The sequence below is a fragment of the Sesamum indicum genome, linkage group LG1, assembly GCF_000512975.1.
Source record: "Sesamum indicum cultivar Zhongzhi No. 13 linkage group LG1, S_indicum_v1.0, whole genome shotgun sequence".
In the NCBI taxonomy this organism is placed as follows: domain Eukaryota; kingdom Viridiplantae; phylum Streptophyta; class Magnoliopsida; order Lamiales; family Pedaliaceae; genus Sesamum; species Sesamum indicum.
The window spans coordinates 17,001,934-17,022,517 of record NC_026145.1 but is presented as its reverse complement, the minus strand read 5'-3'; the positions used below and the strand labels follow the sequence as shown (position 1 = coordinate 17,022,517).

General features: G+C 32.3%; 4 protein-coding genes and 1 pseudogene across 9 annotated transcripts; 1 reads left to right on the top strand and 4 right to left on the bottom strand.

Annotated features, from left to right (window-relative positions):
* On the bottom strand, positions 1,570-3,989 carry LOC105171303 (vestitone reductase). The gene is made up of 4 exons (XM_011092376.2): positions 3,649-3,989; positions 2,795-3,322; positions 2,070-2,265; positions 1,570-1,944 (listed from the first exon to the last, which is right to left on the bottom strand). The coding sequence occupies exons 1-4, from the start codon at positions 3,776-3,778 to the stop codon at positions 1,803-1,805; spliced, it is 996 nt and encodes a 331-aa protein (XP_011090678.1). The 5' UTR covers positions 3,779-3,989; the 3' UTR covers positions 1,570-1,802.
* On the top strand, positions 8,798-11,932 carry LOC105171290 (vestitone reductase). 4 transcript variants are annotated; one of them, XM_020695141.1, is made up of 5 exons: positions 8,798-8,937; positions 10,325-10,500; positions 10,652-11,251; positions 11,351-11,546; positions 11,645-11,932. In XM_020695141.1, exons 2-5 carry the CDS (start codon positions 10,347-10,349, stop codon positions 11,781-11,783), a joined length of 1,089 nt encoding a protein of 362 aa, XP_020550800.1. In that variant the 5' UTR covers positions 8,798-8,937; positions 10,325-10,346; the 3' UTR covers positions 11,784-11,932. The 4 variants fall into 4 exon arrangements, with proteins under 4 accessions (XP_020550800.1, XP_011090658.1, XP_020550804.1 ...); XM_011092356.2 differs by having other exon boundaries at positions 10,315-10,500; positions 10,724-11,251; XM_020695145.1 differs by having other exon boundaries at positions 10,315-10,500; positions 11,351-11,456.
* Positions 12,461-14,353, bottom strand: LOC105171285 (vestitone reductase). Of its 2 annotated transcripts, XM_011092342.2 has the most exons (4): positions 14,094-14,350; positions 13,106-13,627; positions 12,802-12,997; positions 12,461-12,714 (listed from the first exon to the last, which is right to left on the bottom strand). In XM_011092342.2, exons 1-4 carry the CDS (start codon positions 14,233-14,235, stop codon positions 12,585-12,587), a joined length of 990 nt encoding a protein of 329 aa, XP_011090644.1. In that variant the 5' UTR covers positions 14,236-14,350; the 3' UTR covers positions 12,461-12,584. The 2 variants fall into 2 exon arrangements, with proteins under 2 accessions (XP_011090644.1, XP_020550806.1); XM_020695147.1 differs by lacking the exon at positions 12,461-12,714 and having other exon boundaries at positions 12,820-13,022; positions 14,094-14,353.
* Positions 14,834-16,436, bottom strand: LOC105171281 (annotated as a pseudogene).
* On the bottom strand, positions 17,921-19,541 carry LOC105171274 (vestitone reductase-like). Of its 2 annotated transcripts, none has more exons than XM_011092333.2 (4): positions 19,327-19,541; positions 18,675-19,211; positions 18,208-18,403; positions 17,921-18,130 (listed from the first exon to the last, which is right to left on the bottom strand). In XM_011092333.2, the coding sequence occupies exons 1-4, from the start codon at positions 19,454-19,456 to the stop codon at positions 17,992-17,994; spliced, it is 1,002 nt and encodes a 333-aa protein (XP_011090635.1). In that variant the 5' UTR covers positions 19,457-19,541; the 3' UTR covers positions 17,921-17,991. The 2 variants fall into 2 exon arrangements, with proteins under 2 accessions (XP_011090635.1, XP_020552088.1); XM_020696429.1 differs by having other exon boundaries at positions 19,351-19,541.

Here is a 20,584-nt window from a genome sequence, read left to right as displayed (position 1 = left end):
TTTGCATAGTGGCTAAGCCCTCGTTTGATATGGTAATTGTATAATTAATAAATAATTAACTTTTAAAAAAACGATCATTCCGATATCGTAATTAAATTTTAAAATTGACCTTATTTAATTGATAGAAAGTGAAATTAGAGAAAAATAGTTGGGTGGGATTAAAACTATAAATTATACATAGTCTTTGGTTTTATTTTTGGACTATTTTGTTTTGGGGTTTTGGAAATAAAGAGAGAAAAATAAAAGATAAATAATTATGTGTTGGAAATAGATTGGTATATTTGAATTTGTATTTTGAGGTAATATAAAATAATTTAAAATTAGTGGTGTATGTTTGATATTAAAATTTATGAAACAAAAATTACTGTTGATTATTAAATTATGTTTTATATATATATATATATATTTATGAATTCACAGAAATTTTCTAATTTGAACTCAAAAGCAGAACAAATGTATCAGCCTTTTGCCTCTGAATACTCATCCAGCGGGTGTGTATTGTATGCCATATAGGCTCTCACCACATCATCGACATGGACTAGACTGGAATAAGCCTCCTTACGGGCCATGATCCAAGAAAACATGTTCCACCCGTCACTGAGTCGAATTTTTTATTTTATTTTATATACATACTATGTATATAAAAATTATAGCATTATTTTTTTTATAAATAAAATAGGATATACAATATAAATTGCAATAAAAAATTCAATCTCATCCCTTTTTCTTTCTCCCATTTTTGTCCCTTTTAATTTTTTTCCTTGTTTCCTTCTCTGCCATGGATGCATATGTATAGATGGAGGCGTTTCTCGTCATTTCCATACAAAATGATGATGCAACACATGGCCAGATTTACATTTATATTGAGAAGGGTACAATTGTGATACGCCACTTATAGTTTATTCGAGTAAATTTGAAGAGGGGGATTAATAAGTAATTACGAGGGGTTGGTCTCACTGATCGTGCATGTTGTATTTGATCAAATGGTTGGTAGTTTGCGTTGCAAGGAATTAAATGACAATGTTCACTTATAATATAAAAATGGTAATATAAGTAAATTACATCCACGTCTCATGATATCGAACGATATTCGATTTGATTATAAATATATTTATATTGAGATTGAACATTATAATTATCCAGTTTGAGCTTTGTTCCATCTTAAATGTAACTTTATTCCATAGAATTTTGGAGATTTTTATATATGATATTTAAAAAATACAGTTCATCGAATTTTGATTGTAATTTAAATATTTTTTCAGAATAAAAATGTCTTTCAGATCAAATTTCAAGTAAAGCATTCTTGGTTGTTTCGTCAGTGTATTAAAGTGAAGATTGTCAGCATCAAAGAATTGAAAAGACGATTGGTTATGGTGATATGGGGAAGACAATATAAAGAGATGGGGATAAGAATAAAATGAGTGTCAGATAATATTATCTTTTTTTATTTAAAAAAATATTTAATATTCCTTTTTTTCTTTCTATCATAAAAGAGCTATGATATTTAGTACCTTATATATAATAATTTAGGTGGGAGCACTTTAAAACAAGAGGGGTAAGCTTGAAATACATTATTACACCATTCGATCCATTCATTGCCATATGAATTTAATTACAGACCAAACTGTATCGAAAGTAAAATTATTCAAACACGTGCAACCAAGAAACAAGGTACGGCACAACGGTAAGAGATTTTCTACCTCGTGTTTGTGTCGCACATGATGGTTACATTAAAAAATTCCAACACAATATGAATGTAGTATAATAAAATGGAATGAAACAAATGATGAATCATCAAACAACTAGAGAAGACCCTTTTCTTTGCAACACTTGATTGCTCCATCGAACATCTCCTCGAGCCCATTTTCATACTTGAATCCAATTTCCTGGAGTTTTTTGGTTGAAAGGCCAGAGAATTTAACAGGAATTAAATCTTTCCAAGAACTGCATAAAAACAGACCCCACCCCAGCCCCGCCAAAAAAAGAAAAAGAAAAAAGAGCAAATTGTTATTTAAGTAAAATAAGAACAACAATGACTATATATAGATGAAAGGAGAGTGGGAACTCACTCTGGAGTTGGCATCTGATACTCAGGGTATGTGGCAGAGATGAACTCACACAAATCTTCGATTGTGAACTCAACCGCAGAGCAAATGTATCGGCCTTTCGCCTTCGGATACTCAAGCAGGTGTATATGGGCTCTAGCCACATCGTCTACGTGCACTAAACTCCCATCCTTAAGGTGTTGATAATGCCCCTTATCACCTGTACCCATTGAAAGAAAAATATAGATTATGTTAACAGGACACTCAGGACTGCTATGTAGAGTTGACTATTAGATCATGCAGGGGAAATTACAATTTTAATCATATAATTTAGAAAAGTGTCATTTTTAGTCCTGTATAAATTGATTTTTGCAATTTAGTCTTGTAACTTTATAATTTTGTCAAACTGTAAATAAATTCATAAAGGACAAAAAATGACAACTCTCCCATGTTATAGGACTAAAAATACTAATGTCCCTTAAGTTACAGGACAAAAATTTCAATTTAATTGGGTCGTGTGCAAGTCAAATGTAATTCTTCGTTCAAATTGGGCAAAAAAGGATGAAATTGTCAAATTTTTAAAATTATAGGACTAAATTACGAAAAAATCAATTTGTATAGGGCTTGTCGCACCCATAAATTATAAGACTAGAATTGCATTTTTCCCGCATCATGCATGATGATATCAGCGCTTGGTTTTAAAACGTTATTGAGCATAACCAAACGCCCTCTAAGTAGAAGAAACGTACCAAGAATCAAGGCCATGGAGACATAGACTGAATCAGGGCAGTGAGAGCAAATGAAGGGACCGGTAATCCAAGTAGGGTTCACTGAGACAAGATCCAGTCCAAGTTCCTCAGCCAAACCCAGAGCTGCTTTCTCCGCTAAAGTCTTGGTCACGATATATGGTCCACCGAACGTCTTTAAGCTTCGTATAAACTCCACATCGGTCCAGCAACTTTCATCAACGAGTCCCGACTCAGACTTGTTGCCGAAAGCAACTGCCGAAATGCTAGACGTGTACACGACTCGTTTTATCGTTTTTGAATGAGCGCACGCCTGTAAAATCCCACGTAAGGCAGCCGTAACTCTTTTGACCTTGACTTCTTCCGTTTCTTTCTCCTCAAAATCCAATGGGTGAGCCATGTGGAAGACGCCGATGCACCCTTCTAAGGCCGGGGCAAATGTCTCGGCCTTGTCGAGATCTGCATTGAAAATCTGCAGCCTTTCTGATGCGCCGGGGAGGTTGGTTAAGTAGCTGATGTCCCGTTTGCGCTCTGCATGCAGTCAACCAACATCAAATGGACTAATAAGTGAAAATTGCAATTTTAGTCGTATAAAATTGGGGAAGTATTGGGACTGCAATTTTAGTATTGTGAATCAACTTAATTAGATGCACTTTTTCGATCGGCCATTTTTTTCTTAGTGAGATTTCTTTGAAATGATTTAAAAAAATTATGAAAATAAATTCATATAAGACTAAAATTGTCATGTGAACTGCATACTTGCAATATTAACATTACAATTTTTTGAAACTAATAATTTAAAAAATATATATAATTGTAACAATATGATAGTAGAAATAGTGATGTAATTGTGTGACCTGGATCAATCCTTATGGTAGCGTTGACAGAATAGCCATCTTGGAGAAGCCTCTTAATGGTCCAAGATCCAAGAAAACCTGTTCCACCGGTCACACAAACTCGTCCCTTCTTGTTGTCGTCTGCTGCCATCTCTCTCCCTGAATCTGATCTCTCTATCTCTCTCTCTTGTGTTTTCTCCGTTGACTAGGAAGGAATAAGGCCATGCATATATACACACACACATATATATATAGGCTTAAAAATCACATAGATGGAGGAGGTCATTCATGTCTTTTTCCTATCTACTCCGTTGCCCACTCGTTAAGCCCCCCCCCCACCCAAAAAAAAAAGAAAAAAAAACACATGCAACACATGGCCACACACTATTAACGTACGTACCATATATAGCTAGCTGTCCCAGACCTATACATATATATATCATCAATGTGATATACGTCATTTACAGTTTAAGATGGTTAATTTTTTGAATAATTAACATTCGAAGAGGGACCATTGCATGTAATGTCCGCATGCAACCATAGATCGTGTGCATGCCACATGATGCAAATTGCGTTTTGCAAAGGACGTCACCAAATCCCGAAGCTCATCAAATGGTCAGTATTGGTGGAATCAATTAATCATATTTATTATATAATTAATTATTATTTTTAAATAAAAATAAAATGATGCATCTATAGTATAAAATGAACTGGATGAAGCTTTTCCGTCCACGACAAAATATCCATGCAACCAAAAATTCTAGCCCAATCGAGCTAGCTATGTTATTAATACATGGCTGGAGCTATTACTCCAAGCAGCGTAAATTTTTTGTCCCTACTGAGTTTGGCATTCCCAATTAATAATTATGGGAAGTGGTATGCTAATTATACGATTATTATAATTAATTTACCTCCTATTTATGTATTCTTGGCCAAATTCAGTACGAATTAGAACTTTTCGGATGAGTTTTACCAGCGTCTATTCTCTAATAATTTTGTATATTTTTTAAAATATTTTATTTGTGTATATAAATTAATACTATATATACATGGAATTAATATAAATAAAACAATACACAAAGTATTAGAAGTATATTCAATCAATATTTCACCTAATATAAGAAAAAAGTGCAAGGAACCCCCTTGTGATATCGCAAATGAGCAAATTACCCCCTTATGAAAAAATAAATAGCAATTTACCTCCCTATAGTTTTTAAAATATAATAATTTACTCCCTCTATGATTTTTAAAATGAAGCAATAAGGAGATAAATTGATTTATTTTAAAAAGTACAGGGGAGTAAATTGCTATAATTTTTTCAATATCACAGGAGGATAAATTGCTATTCACCCCGTAATATAATATATTTTTATTTTACCAGAAACTTAAACTTAATATTTTAAGTAATACTATATATGTAATAATTACACATATTTAGTCTCGTCATATTTTTTCATAAACAACATTATTTAAATATATATTTACATATTTTTTGCTGATTTTTTCACATGAATTCTTAATTCATTGTACTTTTGTAATCAACAACTAATTACATACACTATTATCCTAATTCAATCTCTCTCTGCTCTTTTATTTATTTAATTTTGGGTCAACGAGAGGGGGCGTCATAATGTGTTCCTAGCTAACGAGTATTATAATAAACTGATTTGAAAAAAAATAAAATAAAAAACACGAGTACTATAATTAATGGGAAAATGTGATTCTATAATACATATAAATTAATGTTTTTTTCTTTATTTTATTTTTAAATGTACAACTGGGAAAATTAACCTTCAGGTCTGAGATTAAAAAAACAATATGTAATAATAATAAAGTACCTCCATGTTGAATTGGAATCAAGTACCAAGTACTTGAATATTATTGCTCCATTCCCACCCTATAGTTATCTTAGTGAGTTGATGAGCAACATTAGAAGACAAGAAACGTCAACTTGCAGGCAGGACGACAAGGACAAGCTACCATTGATTAATTTATTAATTATATGAAATAAACAAATAACGAATTATTATTATTAAACTAAACAAATAATTATATTAATTATATATTGTATTTGACTCAAATCTTGAAAATACACCATCATATTTATTAAAAAGGAGTTAAAAATGAAGAAAGAGCAATTGAGATACTGGAGGAGAAGACACCACACTTGCCCACGCTTCTTTCGTCCAACTTTCTCTCCAATTTCGTGGTTGCCTGCTTTTGCGCGCTTTCTTCTTCTTCTGTTGGTTCTCCACAAGTTCTTGATAGTTTTGCTATCGATACATGTGGTCATAAAATTTGTTTTTTCTTTTTTCTTTTTTTTTTCTCTCGAGTGGGGTAGACTTAGATATTGATGAAATTATGATTTAGTTCTTTTTTTTTAATAATTACATACCTCTCCCTTGAGGTTTCATGTAATTATACGTACACTCTTATCTAACAAATAAGTCTTCTATTAATCAAAATTCACTGGATTTGATAATATTTAAAAAAAAATAGATAAAAATTCATATTTATCCCGATTGACTTATTACTGATTCATTATAGGTCAAGTAAATCAGCTATGACCAAATTACCCTTATGTATCTTGGCATGTTGATGCATGTTAGGAAGTATATATTTATTATTATAAGGGTAGTTTAGAAAAAAAAAATTTTTATTGCAATAAGTGAATAATAAATCAATTGAGGGTAAGTATCGATTTTATTCAGTTTTTTTTTTTTTTGTTAATATCAACAAACTCAGTGAATTTTGACTAACGAATGAATTTATTTGTTAGACGAAAACAAACCTTAGAGGTACTAAATATAATTTTCAGACCACATAAAATTTACATGTAATTATACTAAATCTGATGAAAGGAAAGTATAATTATCCATTTTGTTTAAAAAGGACAAAATATTTGTTTATGTGGGTTATCATTTACTGCTTAGACCCAATGGTGCTCATTCACTTTCTTGATACCCCAATCTCTTTAATTGTTAGGGTTAGGTTTAACAGTTAAGTGTACGATTTCAGTACCGCTGAGTTTCATTATAGGTACGGCGATAATTTATTTTGCTTATTTTAAATTGTCTTAAATTGTTAATTATATAACATTTTGATCAGATAATATTGTTATAATTTCTATTAAAGTTACTAATATATATATATAGCGCGCACGCCAATTCTTGATGAATATTCTCTGCCACAGATCTCCTGACCTGATGCACTTTTCATTACAGCCGTATTTTTGTTCTGGTTTTGAACTGCAATGTTCCATTACCCGGTTACACCCAATTGTGAAGTTCTACAAGTATTTATTATAATGACACCGGTCGTTACGGGACTTTGTTTCTATGTGTATATAATAAATATTTTTTTTGTATTTTAAAATATATTATAAATAAGAGTAGAATATATATAAATCAATACGTACATTAATAAAAAAAAAGAAAATAAAATTATCAATTAATGTAATTTTGAAAAGTTGAATAAGTTAGTTATTTGGTTATGAAAGGTATTTTTGACTTCAAAAAACTTGGTACAGTGGTGTCATTAACCGTTGTTTATGAGTGTGGATGAATTTTTCTTTTTATATTAATATAGATAAAAGAATATTTTAAATTTTCTTTATACTGTCAACAAATACTTATAAGTTATTAATTACTATCGGCACATAAATAATTTTATATCATTTAATTTTATTTCAAAATTTATTCATACTCATAAAACGTATAAATACTTATAAGTCACATAATATGCCAAATTTTGATAATACCGGTTAAATTCATGCTACATTTAATAATTTGTTATATTGGGTACAAAATAATGGAAAAAATAAAAGCAACCTTCTTGTGATATCGTAAATGAACAACTTACTTCCTTATGAAAAAACTAAATATCAATTTACCTTCCTATATTTTTTAAAATACAATAATTTACCCCTTTATGATTTTCAAAATAAAATAATTTACCTCATTATACAAGGAGGTAAATTACTTTATTTTAAAAAATATAAAGGATAAATTATTGTATTTTTTTCATATGAGAGTAATTTACTCATTTTTAATATCACATGGGGTAAATTGCTGTTCATCCCAAATATAACTATAGTACGTGGTTTGTTATTTTAATTAAAAAGTAAGGTATGCATCACCGTTATACAATTCAATGCCACGTTTGCTTGAATGGATGGGATTAGCTGGGGGAATAGATTAATAACGACAAAGACAGGGAAGAATACGTTGTTTATTTGCAGTAACACATGATATGATTAAATTAATTTTTTGTTTATTTGTATTAAAATTACAATGTTGAATAATTCAAAATAAAAAATATTAAGAGTGAAATTTAATTCTTTACTTATATAAACCTCTAACCAATTATTTACTAATAAAATTAAATACAGATTTGAATGTTATGTACATATTATTTATATAGATAGGGAAATTAATAAAAAATAGAATAACAATTTGTAATAAAATATTTAGATTAGAAAAGAATATGTTATTTAATATTATTTAAAAAACCTCTATTGAAAAATGTTATATTCTCAAACTAGTCATGGCAATTCTGTAGATAAGAAGATTAATAAGGACATTTTTAGAATTTTTGGGCACCAATGTCATGGTAAAAAGGACAATTACTTTATAATGCATCATAAGTGGGGGGTTCAATACCCACTAATTTTGTAATAGTAAATAGATCCCTCCACCAGACAGCAGGCTAAACCCCCAATAATTTTAGAATATTTTTTAAAAAATCTTTCAATTATTGTAGTGTGGCTATTTGTGGCACGCATGAGATGAGATAGTCAATCCAATAAACACAACCTAATACAAAAGATGAGTGCATATTGTCCACTCTTTAGCAAATTGATTGGGGTCAAAAATATGTGGCTAGTATAAGTTGTAGTTACTATAGAAGAAGGTGCTTGAGCGTGCAATGTCCATAAAATTTTTAAATAATTATGAAATTAATTGATAAGTATTAAAAAAAATTAAATTAATTGATAAATAAATTATATGTTGAAATTTAAATATATTAAAAATTTATAAGAGTAAATTGAACTGTATAAAGTATTTGAGGTTAAAATTATATATTATTAGAAAAAATATTTAGGAACTAAATTGTAAATTGGATATAAAAGAAAATGGAAAATGAAAATAGCAGCACATGGGCAGTGGGGATGACACTAATGATTCTACTGAGTGAATAGCACCACCACTTGACATATAAAAGATGTTATCAATACATTCCAGAAGCGGAAAGCTTAAGGCTCAGTCTCCTTTTTCTTTCTTCGGCATAGCTCACCTCTCCCTCAAACAGGTAAGTATTCAATTTATGCAATTTTTACTATTTGATTTAATGTTTAATTTGAAAATTTATTTGATTATTTTTAAATTAGAGTTGGTTAGATATTCTACTTGAATTAAGGAAGTTAAAGTTAATTTATTAAATTACTTAATTTATTAAATTTAAGTATTGTTGTAATTGATTTATTGACTGAATTCTTAATCATATATGTAGGTGTTTAATTTATTGCTATAATAACAAGATTTTGATAATAAATTAAATTATATTTGAAAAATATTACACCTTTTTTTAACATAATAAATTAAAATATGTCCTTTGAAGTCAGAAGGTCATAAGACCTCAATTTCGTCAATTAAATTAGGTTTTATTGACTACTAATTTAATCACTTTGAGATTGATATAAGTACAATTAATTAAATATATATAGATATATATGGGTATACCTATTTGTTTGTAAAATTGATTGATGGGGGATTACATTGTTGTCCTGTGAAGTTACCGTCACGTGTTTATTCATGGTTATATCTGAAATAAAAATTGATCGATAATTGTATTATATTACATTTAATTGTTGAAATGCATGAGGAAGTTATTGACGGGGATATTGCCTGTTGAGATGGATAGATGGCTTATCTAATGTAAGCCATATTTAATAGTTTATAATAATAATGTGATTCATGACGTGATATGTGATACGAAAAAAGTAAATATAAACCTAGTTATTGTGGTGCATAGGGAACCAAAATAACTCGAGTCGCGGGAAAATATGTGTTGATAGATTTACACTGGGATGGTATGAGGACGTCAAGTTCTTTGTGATGTCTTATATTGATATTGTTGCGGATATTGCATTCTTCGGGTATCATGTGTTGTATATTATTTGACATTAATTATTGAGATGATAATGATCGACAAAATCATGAATGATGTACTCCAACTAGACTAAGCTGGGCATTAAGAAAACTTACAAAACCTTGGGTGTATTATGCTATGGATTGATCTATGATTATTGGAATTGGTTACTTCATGAATTGTGGTGATTGCATAATGAATATTTGTTGGTTGCTGTCAGTGTATGAAATTTCTTTGGAAGCATATGTTTATGTATATATATATAAAGTTAATTAAGTATACTTATAAAGTTGTCAGCTCATTTCTTACCATATATTTTTGAAGAGATAAGTGAAGTTTATAGATATTATAAATTTCACTTTTCTACATTTCTTATGATCATAAATGCTACCATGGACTACAAAATCCCAAATTTTTAATGAAGCGCTTAATTACTTGATAACTATATAATATATTGGTAAAAGTAGGTTTTATCTTATTAAGTTAAATGAGAATTTTCTGTGAGAAGAGTTGTATTTATTATAATTGCTGCAATAGTTGTGGGCAGTGAAGTGACAAGCGGGAGAGAAATGGGAGAGGATGATGATGATGAGAAGAAGAAGGGAAGAGTATGCGTGACGGGTGGAAGTGGATTTGTGGCTTCATGGCTTATCATGAGGCTTCTTCAACATGGCTATTCCGTCAACACCACTGTTAGGTCCCAATCCCACACCTCAGCCTCAGGTACATGTTTGCCATACAGATTCGATTTCTCATTACAAATCACTTTGCATGTTTTATTACATTTAGCATACATGCGGGGCATGTACAAAATCTTTTTTTTATAAAAAAATTAAATAGATAATATAATCTTTATATGGGTCAAATGCAATAGAAGCTGCAGCAGGCAGTTATACCATCAAGCACCATATCATGAAATTGTGGCATTTTGGTGCAATTGATTCAGGCAGTAAGAAAGACATCAGCTTCCTAAAAAGCCTGCCAGGTGCGTCAGAAAGACTACATGTATTCACGGCAGATCTTGAAAATCCAGATAGTTTTGCAGTAGCAGTTGACGGATGCATAGGAGTGTTCCATGTCGCTCACCCGATCGACTTCCAGAACAAGGAAACTGTAGAAACGATCACCAACAAATCCATTGGTGCAACTTTAGGCATCCTCAAGGCATGCCTTAAAACGAAGACTGTGAAGCGGGTTGTGTACACGTCTAGTGCATCGACAGTGATGTTCAACGACAAGGCTGCTGGAGCAGTGCTTGATGAGGGCTCGTGGAGTGATGTAGATTACATAAAAAATGGGAAGCATTTTGGAACTTCTTACTTTATTTCCAAGACACTGACTGAAAGGGCAGCTCTTGAATTTGCAGAAAAGCATTCGTTGGATCTTGTCTCGGTGATCCCGACTTGGATTCATGGCCCCTTCATTTGCACTAGCTGCCCTGGCTCAGTCAAATCATCACTGGCTATGCTCATCGGTATATCTTTTATATGTTGCAAGCCGAACATTATGAACCCTTGCCAATTAATATGCATTTTGGAAATTTGAAGATGCATAATATCATGTTCTTATGCAGGAAACGAGGGACAAATTCAATATTGTGAAAATACCCCTTTTGTGCACACAGATGATGTTGCAAGTGCACACATATTCCTTTTCGAGTATCCAGAAGCTAAAGGGAGGTACATTTGTTCCGCTGTTGAAATTACAGTAGATAAGTTACATGAGTTTCTTTCCGCTCGATATCCTGAGTTCAAAGTATTGAGTGCAGAGTGAGTTGCTGTCATCTTTTCTCTATTTTTTGTCAAGTTAGAAGAACATAACTCTGATTCTAAAGTAATTGGTTATCTTTTTTCTTATTTTCTTGCAGCTTTTTAATTGATGAAGGAGTTAAATTCACTAGCCTATCATCAAAGAAACTGTTGGACACTGGTTTTAGGTATAAATATGGACTAGAGGAAATGTTTGATGAAGCAATTGAATGTTGCAGACAGAAAGGTTTTATTTGATTATGTTGTTTCTTTGTGTCTCAAGAATTTGGATCTCCCTAAATTACTTCTCTAATATACACTCAGTTTCAGATATTATGTTCGTTGTCCGAACCCATACCGAAGTTAGTACTTTGATAATTTTCATCCTTTTGACACAAAAGTTATCATCTTTTCTCTCCTTATTTTCATTCTTGTTCTTTAAATCGAAGTGTGCTATTTCAACTCTCTATCATGAATACACGTGTTATAAAGTAAATGTGTTAACTTTGTAGCGTGAACAATTTTGAATGATTTTGTATTTTTACGCTCCATGTTATCTATATTTTTACGCTCGATTCATATAGAACAAAAAATGCAATATCTGATCGAGTCGGGCCTTTCATGCCACATCATGAAACTCAGCAGCCCCCTAAGGTTAGTAATGCGAAAAGCTTTTACTACGCATTTGACAGCAAACGCAGAATGAGGACATTGATTATCAGGATTAAGGTCACTTTTCTGGAGAGTAATATATGTGTAATGAGATCATAAGAGTGAAACGATATGGTTTCTATATCTAATATGACGTTATATAATCAAATCAGACAGCTATTAACATGGATAACAATATCTTGGGAATTCACAAACCTGAAAACTTTTATGTTGGTTTAAATGGAAAAATTAATTTCCATGTATTAAAGGTAAAAAGGAGAACATAGAAACTTAAAGAGAATTCATATTGATATATAGATACAGGTTTTTGTTTTTTTGTTTTTATCTTTTCACCCAAATAACTCGTATCACAAAATAAACAGGGCCTGACGTAGGATACAAGTATAATCAAAGAAAGCCCTTCTGTTTGCAACATTCGATTGCTTGATCAAATATTTCCTCGAGTCCGTATTTATACCTGAAACCAGCATCCAACAGTTTCTTCGATGAAAATTTTAATGTATTATCATCTAAAGATCTGCAAAGAAAGTAAGCAATTTCGGTTAGAGTTATTTGCTCCGGACTTGATAAAGAAACAGAGAAATTAAAACTGATTGCAACTTACTGTGGGCTAAATATCTTTAACTCTGGATACCGGGTAGAAAGAAACTCATATAACTCATCCATTGTGATTTCAACAGCGGAGCAAATGTACCTCCCTCTGGCTTCTGGATACTCAAAAAGAAATATGTGTGCACTGGCAACGTCATCTATATGCACAAAAGGATTAATATTGAAGTACTGGACTTCGTTCTCTTTTCCTGCACAAGAGCACAATATGTATGTCTATCATAATACATATTTGCTGGAATTTTTTCCTGAACCAATTAGTATTAACAAGGAAAATCGAGGACAAAGCAAAGACATACCAAGAATCATAGCCAGTGATCCGGTAACAGAGCCAGGGATGTTAGGACAGATGAAGGGGCCGTTAACCCAAGTTGGGATCACTGAGACAAGATCCAATGAATGCTTTTCTGCGAATTCAAGAGCTGCCCTTTCAGTAAGTGTCTTGGAAATGCTGTAAGAAGCTCCAAAATAATTAGCATTTCTGACATAATCTACATCAGTCCATGAGCTCTCGTCCACGACAGTGTCTGGACCATCGTTGTTGAACATTACAGTAAATGCACTAGACGTATACACAACCCGTTTCACGGTCTTTGCTTTAAGGCATGCCTCCAGAATGCCTAAAGTTCCTTTAACCGACTTCTTGGTGATCATTTCTTCAGTTTCTTGGAAGTCGATCGGATGAGCAACATGAAACACTCCTATGCATCCTTCAATTGCTGCTTCAAAGCTATCTGGATTTTCAAGATCTGCAGGGAAAACTTGCAGTCTTTCCTGTGCACCTGGCAGGTTCTTCAAGTAGCTAATATCTTTCTTGCTGCCTGAAATTGCATGTATTCTTTTTAGTATTTGTAAAAAGCACGAACGAGAACTACCGAAAATATTAAAATGAAATAAAGCAACTCTTGAAAAATGGATAAACAGGCCCTAAAACACGGTGAATTTATGCCTATAACTCAGAAAAAATTACACCAACTTGGTCCAAAAATAGCCTAACATACTAGTAATAACGCGGTAAAATGTTATACCCGAAAACTATAAAAAGAAAAATTTATACGAAAATTAAACAAAGTACGCTGAAAAATGGAAAAACATGCCCTAAAACGCGGTGGATGTTTTTACTAAACCCAAAACATTACGGAACTTGACACAAAGATAACCTGATATACTAAAAAAAACATTAAAAATTAAACAAAGCAAGCTAAAAAAAAGGAACAAACATGCCCTAAAAACGCGTTGAATTGGTGTCTAACATGTTTTCAAGAAAAAAGAAATCCCTAATCAAACCTGAAGAATGGGATTGGGGCCTCATAGTAGTGTTGACGGAATAGCCAACTTGAAGAAGCTTCATTATAAGCCATGACGCCACAAACCCAGTTCCACCTGTGACGCACACTCTTCCCTTCTTCTTCTGATCATCCTCTTCCATCTCTGATCTCTCTCCCCGCCGCTTATCACTACTCTGTGTACTGCCCTAGTCGTTGGATAAGTTACTTGTGCTTTAACTTGCTGGAACTTCATAGCGGCCACATGTTTTTAGCATTGTCAGATTTTACGTTTTAGTGCAAGAAACGTATTTTATCTATCTTTCGCTTTCTTTCTTTTGTTTCTTTTCATTTTTTATTTTTTTTTTATAAATTAACACCCTATTCATAAAAGTCTTTGACATGGTTCGATGATTCCCATTACAATAGGATTTTGAACTATGTTTAGTGAAATATTAACGAATTTCAAATTTATTTTATATGAAGTCATTCAAAATCCATCTTTTAAATTCAAATTATTCCATCCAAATATAATTTTAGTATCTTATAAATTTTCGTCAAATACTTTAAATTATATAATCTGAAAATTTTTTAATTCTATTTCAAAACCTAAAATAATTTAAATATTATTTATTGAAAACTGAAAATGAAAACATAAACAAACATAGACAGAGAAGTAAAAGACAGTGCTTCTTAGGATACAGAAGACAACATAAGTAGAGGAAGACAATGCTGCTTATTAAGATCTAGAAAACAACATTATCAGAGCACACCCCTCTGTTTGCAACATTGAATGGCTTCATCAAACATCTCCTCCAGCCCAATTTATACTTGAAACCAGCATTCAATAGTTTCTTTGATGAATAGCTAGCCACTTTTATTGCTCTATTAGTTAAACAGCTGCAAAATACAAAGAAGCAGTTATATTCTTCTAATTAATGTGATTAGAACAAAATAGTTAAAAAAAAAACGACCGACCGCAACTTACTCTGAGCTCAATATTTTATTAAATTCAGGATACCCCACAGAAAGAAACTCGTATAACTTATCTACTGTGATTTGAATACCGGAGCAAATGTACCTCCCTTTGGCTTTTGGATACTCGAAAAGGAATATATGTGCATTGGCAACATCGTCGATGTGCACAAAAGGCATGTTTGGAAAGTATTGGAATATTTGATCCATGTTTCCTACATAAGTGCATAATAATATATCTCATCCAGTGTCAAAATAAACGATTCATGTAATGTACATAATATTTATCAATGTGATGTTCTCCCGGCTATCTGCACAACTTCTTGTTAGATTATGTTGGGAACAAATACACATACATCCCTTGAGATTTTATCACATTACTAAAGATCCTTAATATGTTCAAACCTATAATATGAAGTTAATTAGAGTAATTATATTAATTAACAGGTAATAAACAGACATACTAATGATCATAGCCAATGCTGAGTAGACTGACAAAGGGCAGTTAGGACAAATGAAGGGGCCATGAATCCAAGTAGGGAGCACCGAGACAAGATCCAAGGAATGCTTTTCTGCGAATTCAAGAGCTGCCCTCTCTGTAATAGTTTTGGAAATAGCGTCAGCATCTCCAAAAAACTTCAAGTTTCTCGTATAATCTACATCACTCCACGAGCCCTCGTCCACGACACGTCCCTCATCGTTGAACATTACTGTCCATATGCTCGACGTGTACACGACACGTCTAACGGTCTTTACTTTAAGGCATGCGTCAAGAAAGCCGAGAGTTGCTCTAACAGACAAGCTGGTGATCATTTCCTCAGCGTCTTTGCCCTCGAAGTCGAATGGGTGAGCGACGTGAAACACTCCCGTGCATCCTTCAATTGCTGCTTCAAAGCTATCCGGATTTTCAAAGTCTGCGCTGAAAACTTGTAGTCGCTCTGATGCACCTGGCAGGTTTGTTAGGAAGCTGATGTCTCGCTTGCTGCCTGAAATCGCGTAAAGATTGTATTCCATTTCAAAAACATGTAATCTTTCTTTCTAACAGCTTCAATATTTAGATAAAATGATCGTTTAACATAGAATTAGAGTCGAATTCACATGCAGAGTTTGCTCTTAAGGCGTGTGTATTAAGATATTGCACATTAAGTGATTTTCTTTTAAATAATTTAAATTTTTAGATAAAATAATCGTTTAAACGCGATCAGCATAAAATGAAAGAGAAATAAAAGAAACCTGAAGAATGGGATTGGGTTCTGACAGTAGTGTTGGCAGAGTAGCCATGTTGAAGAAGCCTCATGATAAGCCATGAAGCCACAAATCCACTTCCACCTGTTACACAAACTCTTCCTTTCTCCTCCATCTCTCTCCCACAATATATATATTGTGGGGTGAAAACTGAAAATGGGTTGGTTTCAAGAAAGCGTATCCCAGTAGTTATAAAGTCACAGGCTAAATGTATTTTTGATTTTGTTATTTAATTTTTTTGATATTTTTCAACTTTTTAAAATAATATTTCTTTTGCTATAGTCGCTAGTATTATTATAGAGAATGTCACACTACGTATTCTTAGTATTAACTTGTCGAGTTCTGTTAGTACTAGTGCACTTTATAGATGTGGCGTATCCCTTAGCCTGTAGAGGGAGATGCTAGTACCTGAACACTGTTGTATTATACCTTTATTCTCTTTTATGAAATTTACCTTTTTCCGAAAAAAAAAAAAAAACTGAAATGCTGAAAAAAATGAACCAATATAAACAATGGTCCCAGTTTTAAAAGTTCATGTAAGATGCATATGTATTTCTTCGTTGAAAATAATAAACTTCGATGGAAAAAAAAAAGAATTGAAATTGAAAAATTAAAAAAATATAGAACTAAAATATTATCTTATAAAATTAAAGAACGAATAAAAACATCAAATAACCTAAATTACAGGATAAAAAATGCATTTAATCCTAAATTGATCGATGATAGATATGCTAGTTATCAAGGAGATAGCCTTTCGGTGGCCTTATGTATGCGGACTTTTAGCACCTTGTAAACTTTTTAAAACACATTAATTACTATAAATTTTCATTACTGGCATTTTAAGCTCGATAATCTTAATTTTATTCAAATATTTTAAAAACTTATTTTAAAAAATAAGTTCTACAATCTTATGAATTATGAAATATTTTATAAGATGTAAAAATTTATAAAATATGTAAGACTACATTTTACTTCACATCTGAAAATTCTTAAATTTTGTAAAATTTTTGAATAATATATTGGTATTTTGCAAATTTTTTTGGATTTTTTTTTTAGCTCTTTTACTTCGGTAATGGCAACTCCAAATTAAATTCTAATAATATCTTCTTGGTTCTTAAAATTTTGGTTCTTAGTATTTGAATAAAGTCAAGATAATTATTTAAATTTAAAAAAAATAATAAATTTACACTTATTGAAAATCTAAATAATTTTTTTTATCAATCAAAATACCATAAAATATTTTTAGTAAAGAAAATAAATTTAGTAATATATTCTCGTGATACCATTACTTTAGATTAATAGAACAGTTAATTTTTATTATTTTATTGTTTAAAAGATCATAAAAATTATTAATAACTTAAATATTAATATATTATTGTGATATCATTATGAAAAACACGTAGAATTACTTCATTCATTTTAAAATTTTATTTTCTGAAACTTATTACAAAAAAAAGAAACAAAATACTTAATGGGTAAAGCCAAGACCTTTCCTAATTATTGGACAGGTTAAGCTTGGCAAAATTTCAAGTTTAAACTCAAATTCGTGCTCATACAAAAAATACAAAATTAAATAAATAAATTTTCAATTAATCATATAGAAAAAATTTAAAAATTTACTATCTTTAGAAATATTTATTTAAAAATTAACACATGAGGTCGATATTATTTATAATCAGAGATACAGAACAACATAATCATCAGAGAAAGCCCTTCTGTCTGCAACATTGAATTGCTTCGTCAAACATCTCCTCCAGGCCATATTTGTACTTGAAACCAGCATCCAATAGTTTCTTTGATGAAAATCTAACCAGTTTTATTGCCTTGTTAGTGCAATAACTGCAAAAGAATGTTTAGAATTAGAGTGATGTTCTCCGACATATATATATATAGAGGAAAAATCGATCACAACTTACTCTGCACTCGATATCTTTTTCTCAGGATATTGTGTAGAAAGAAATTCATATAACTTATCTATTGTGATCTCAACAGCACAACAAATGTATCTCCCTTTGGCTTCTGGATACTCAAAAAGGAATATGTGCGCACTTGCAACATCGTCGATGTGGACAAAAGGCATGTTTGGAAAGCATTGGATTTGATACTCGTTTCCTGCATAAGAGCATCATAACTATATCTCACTTTCAATATATCAAAAAGCATATAACGTAGAAAAATTCTTATCCAAATCATTATTAAATTAATCACAGAGTAAGTGTGATACATTTACTATTGCTAGGGCACTTTTCTTGAAATGTACACTAACAACACGATAGGTATATTTTATTTGTCATATAATTAATTATATCCAATCAAATCCAGTATGAACTAGAACATCCCTACAATGTTAGAGTAATTAATCAACAGGGACAGAAATTCATACTAATCATCATAGCCAGTGCTGAGTTGACGGACAAAGGCCAATTGGGACAAATGAAGGGGCCATGAGTCCAAGTCAGGTTCACCGTGACAAGATCCAGCGAATGCTTCTCTGCAAATTCAAGAGCTGCCCTTTCAGTAAGCGTCTTGGAAATGTAGTAAGAGCCTCCATGAAACTTCTCATTTCTAATATAATCAACATCGCTCCACCAGCCCTCGTCAAGCACTGCACCTCCCTCAACCTCGTCGTTGAACATCACCGCCGACACGCTAGACGTGTACACGACCCGCCTCACGCTCTTCGTCTCAACGCACGCAGTCAGGATGCCTAGAGTTGCTCCGATGCACTTGTCGATGATCGTTTCTTCAGTTTCTTCGTTCCGGTAGTCGAGTGGGTGCGCGACATGAAACACCCCCACGCATCCTTCAATTGCTGCTGCAAAGCTGTCTGGATTTTCAAGATCCGCCGTGAAAACACGCAGCCTTTCCGATGCGCCCGGCAGGTTCGTTAGAAAGCCTATATCTCTCGTGCTGCCTGAAACTGCACCAAATTAAACGCCACAATGTCATATATATATGGTATTTGTACGGTATTTGTACGCCACCATAATTATTGCATTTAACATACACATGCCAGGTATATAAATTTATCAAACCTGAAGAATGGGATTGGGGCCTACCAGTAGTGTTGACAGAGTAGCCATGTTGAAGAAGTCTCATGATAAGCCATGAAGCCACGAATCCAGTCCCACCTGTTACACACACTACTCTTCCCTTCTCTTCCATATCTTTCCCACTCCCACTATGGAGGGGTATGCATTTGGTTTGAGGATAAGTCTATTGCAGGCTTTGCAGCAGCTATAAACTGAGGCAAGATGGGATAAGGGTGCATTATTGCAATTATACATGCCCCCTATATATATATATTTTTTTTTAAATATGTGCACCAAATAATTCAAAAAAAATAATTATACATGTACCATGAAGGACCATAAAAAAATTAATGATGCGTCTTTGATGGGGAAAACCCCAATTTTAATGTGAAGTACCAAAAATATCTATTTATAAGCTCAGGATCCGCGCACCCAGGAAAACGGATCGGATAGTCCAATTCCAGACCCATTTTGAGAAAGAAAACCCCGAGATCTGAGGACCGTCCGATCGAGGACGCCTGCTTCTTAGATGAGGTCACGTAGCTCAAACAACAGTAACCACTTGGGCCCTATAAATACTTCGATGCACTGTTATTTGAGGTAATTGGCACTTAGTTATATTTGACTTGTTTAGTTTTTGATCGCACATTTTCTATTCGATTCGACCTTACTAACTTGCGTGTCGAAGGGTTAAAGTCGGGGACGAACCCGACGAGCCACACGTGCTTTCTTGTCCTCAGGATCCAATACTGTATTGATAGAATACATAGCTGTCTATGGGATCGTTGTGGAAGGTCGCTAATTTCAATCAAGATCAGTCTTAGTACTGGCAAAATAAAAATAACTAATAATTAAATCCTAAATCATAGCAGATGCATTGGGCCAGCCCTGGTAAAGTATTGTCATTGGGCTCTGGGTTGGATTCACTTTGAGCCCATTTTATGTCCCATCATGGAGCTCGGCTGGCCCATGAGAAATTAATATGGGAAAATAGAAAGCGGAATTCAAAACAAAGTTAAACAAATTTTTATTTTGAGATACGCATATAATTTTTTTCTAAAAATGAAGGAAAAAATGAAACTCCACTCTTATTTACATTTTTCGAAAAAATTTCTTTACATAATTCATCTAATAAATATTCAACACATCAATAAAAATATATAAAATTAATTTAAAATAAAGATGAAATAAATTTACCAAAAAAAAATAATTTCAAAATCAGATAACATACTATTATTATCAACTATATATCAATATTTCT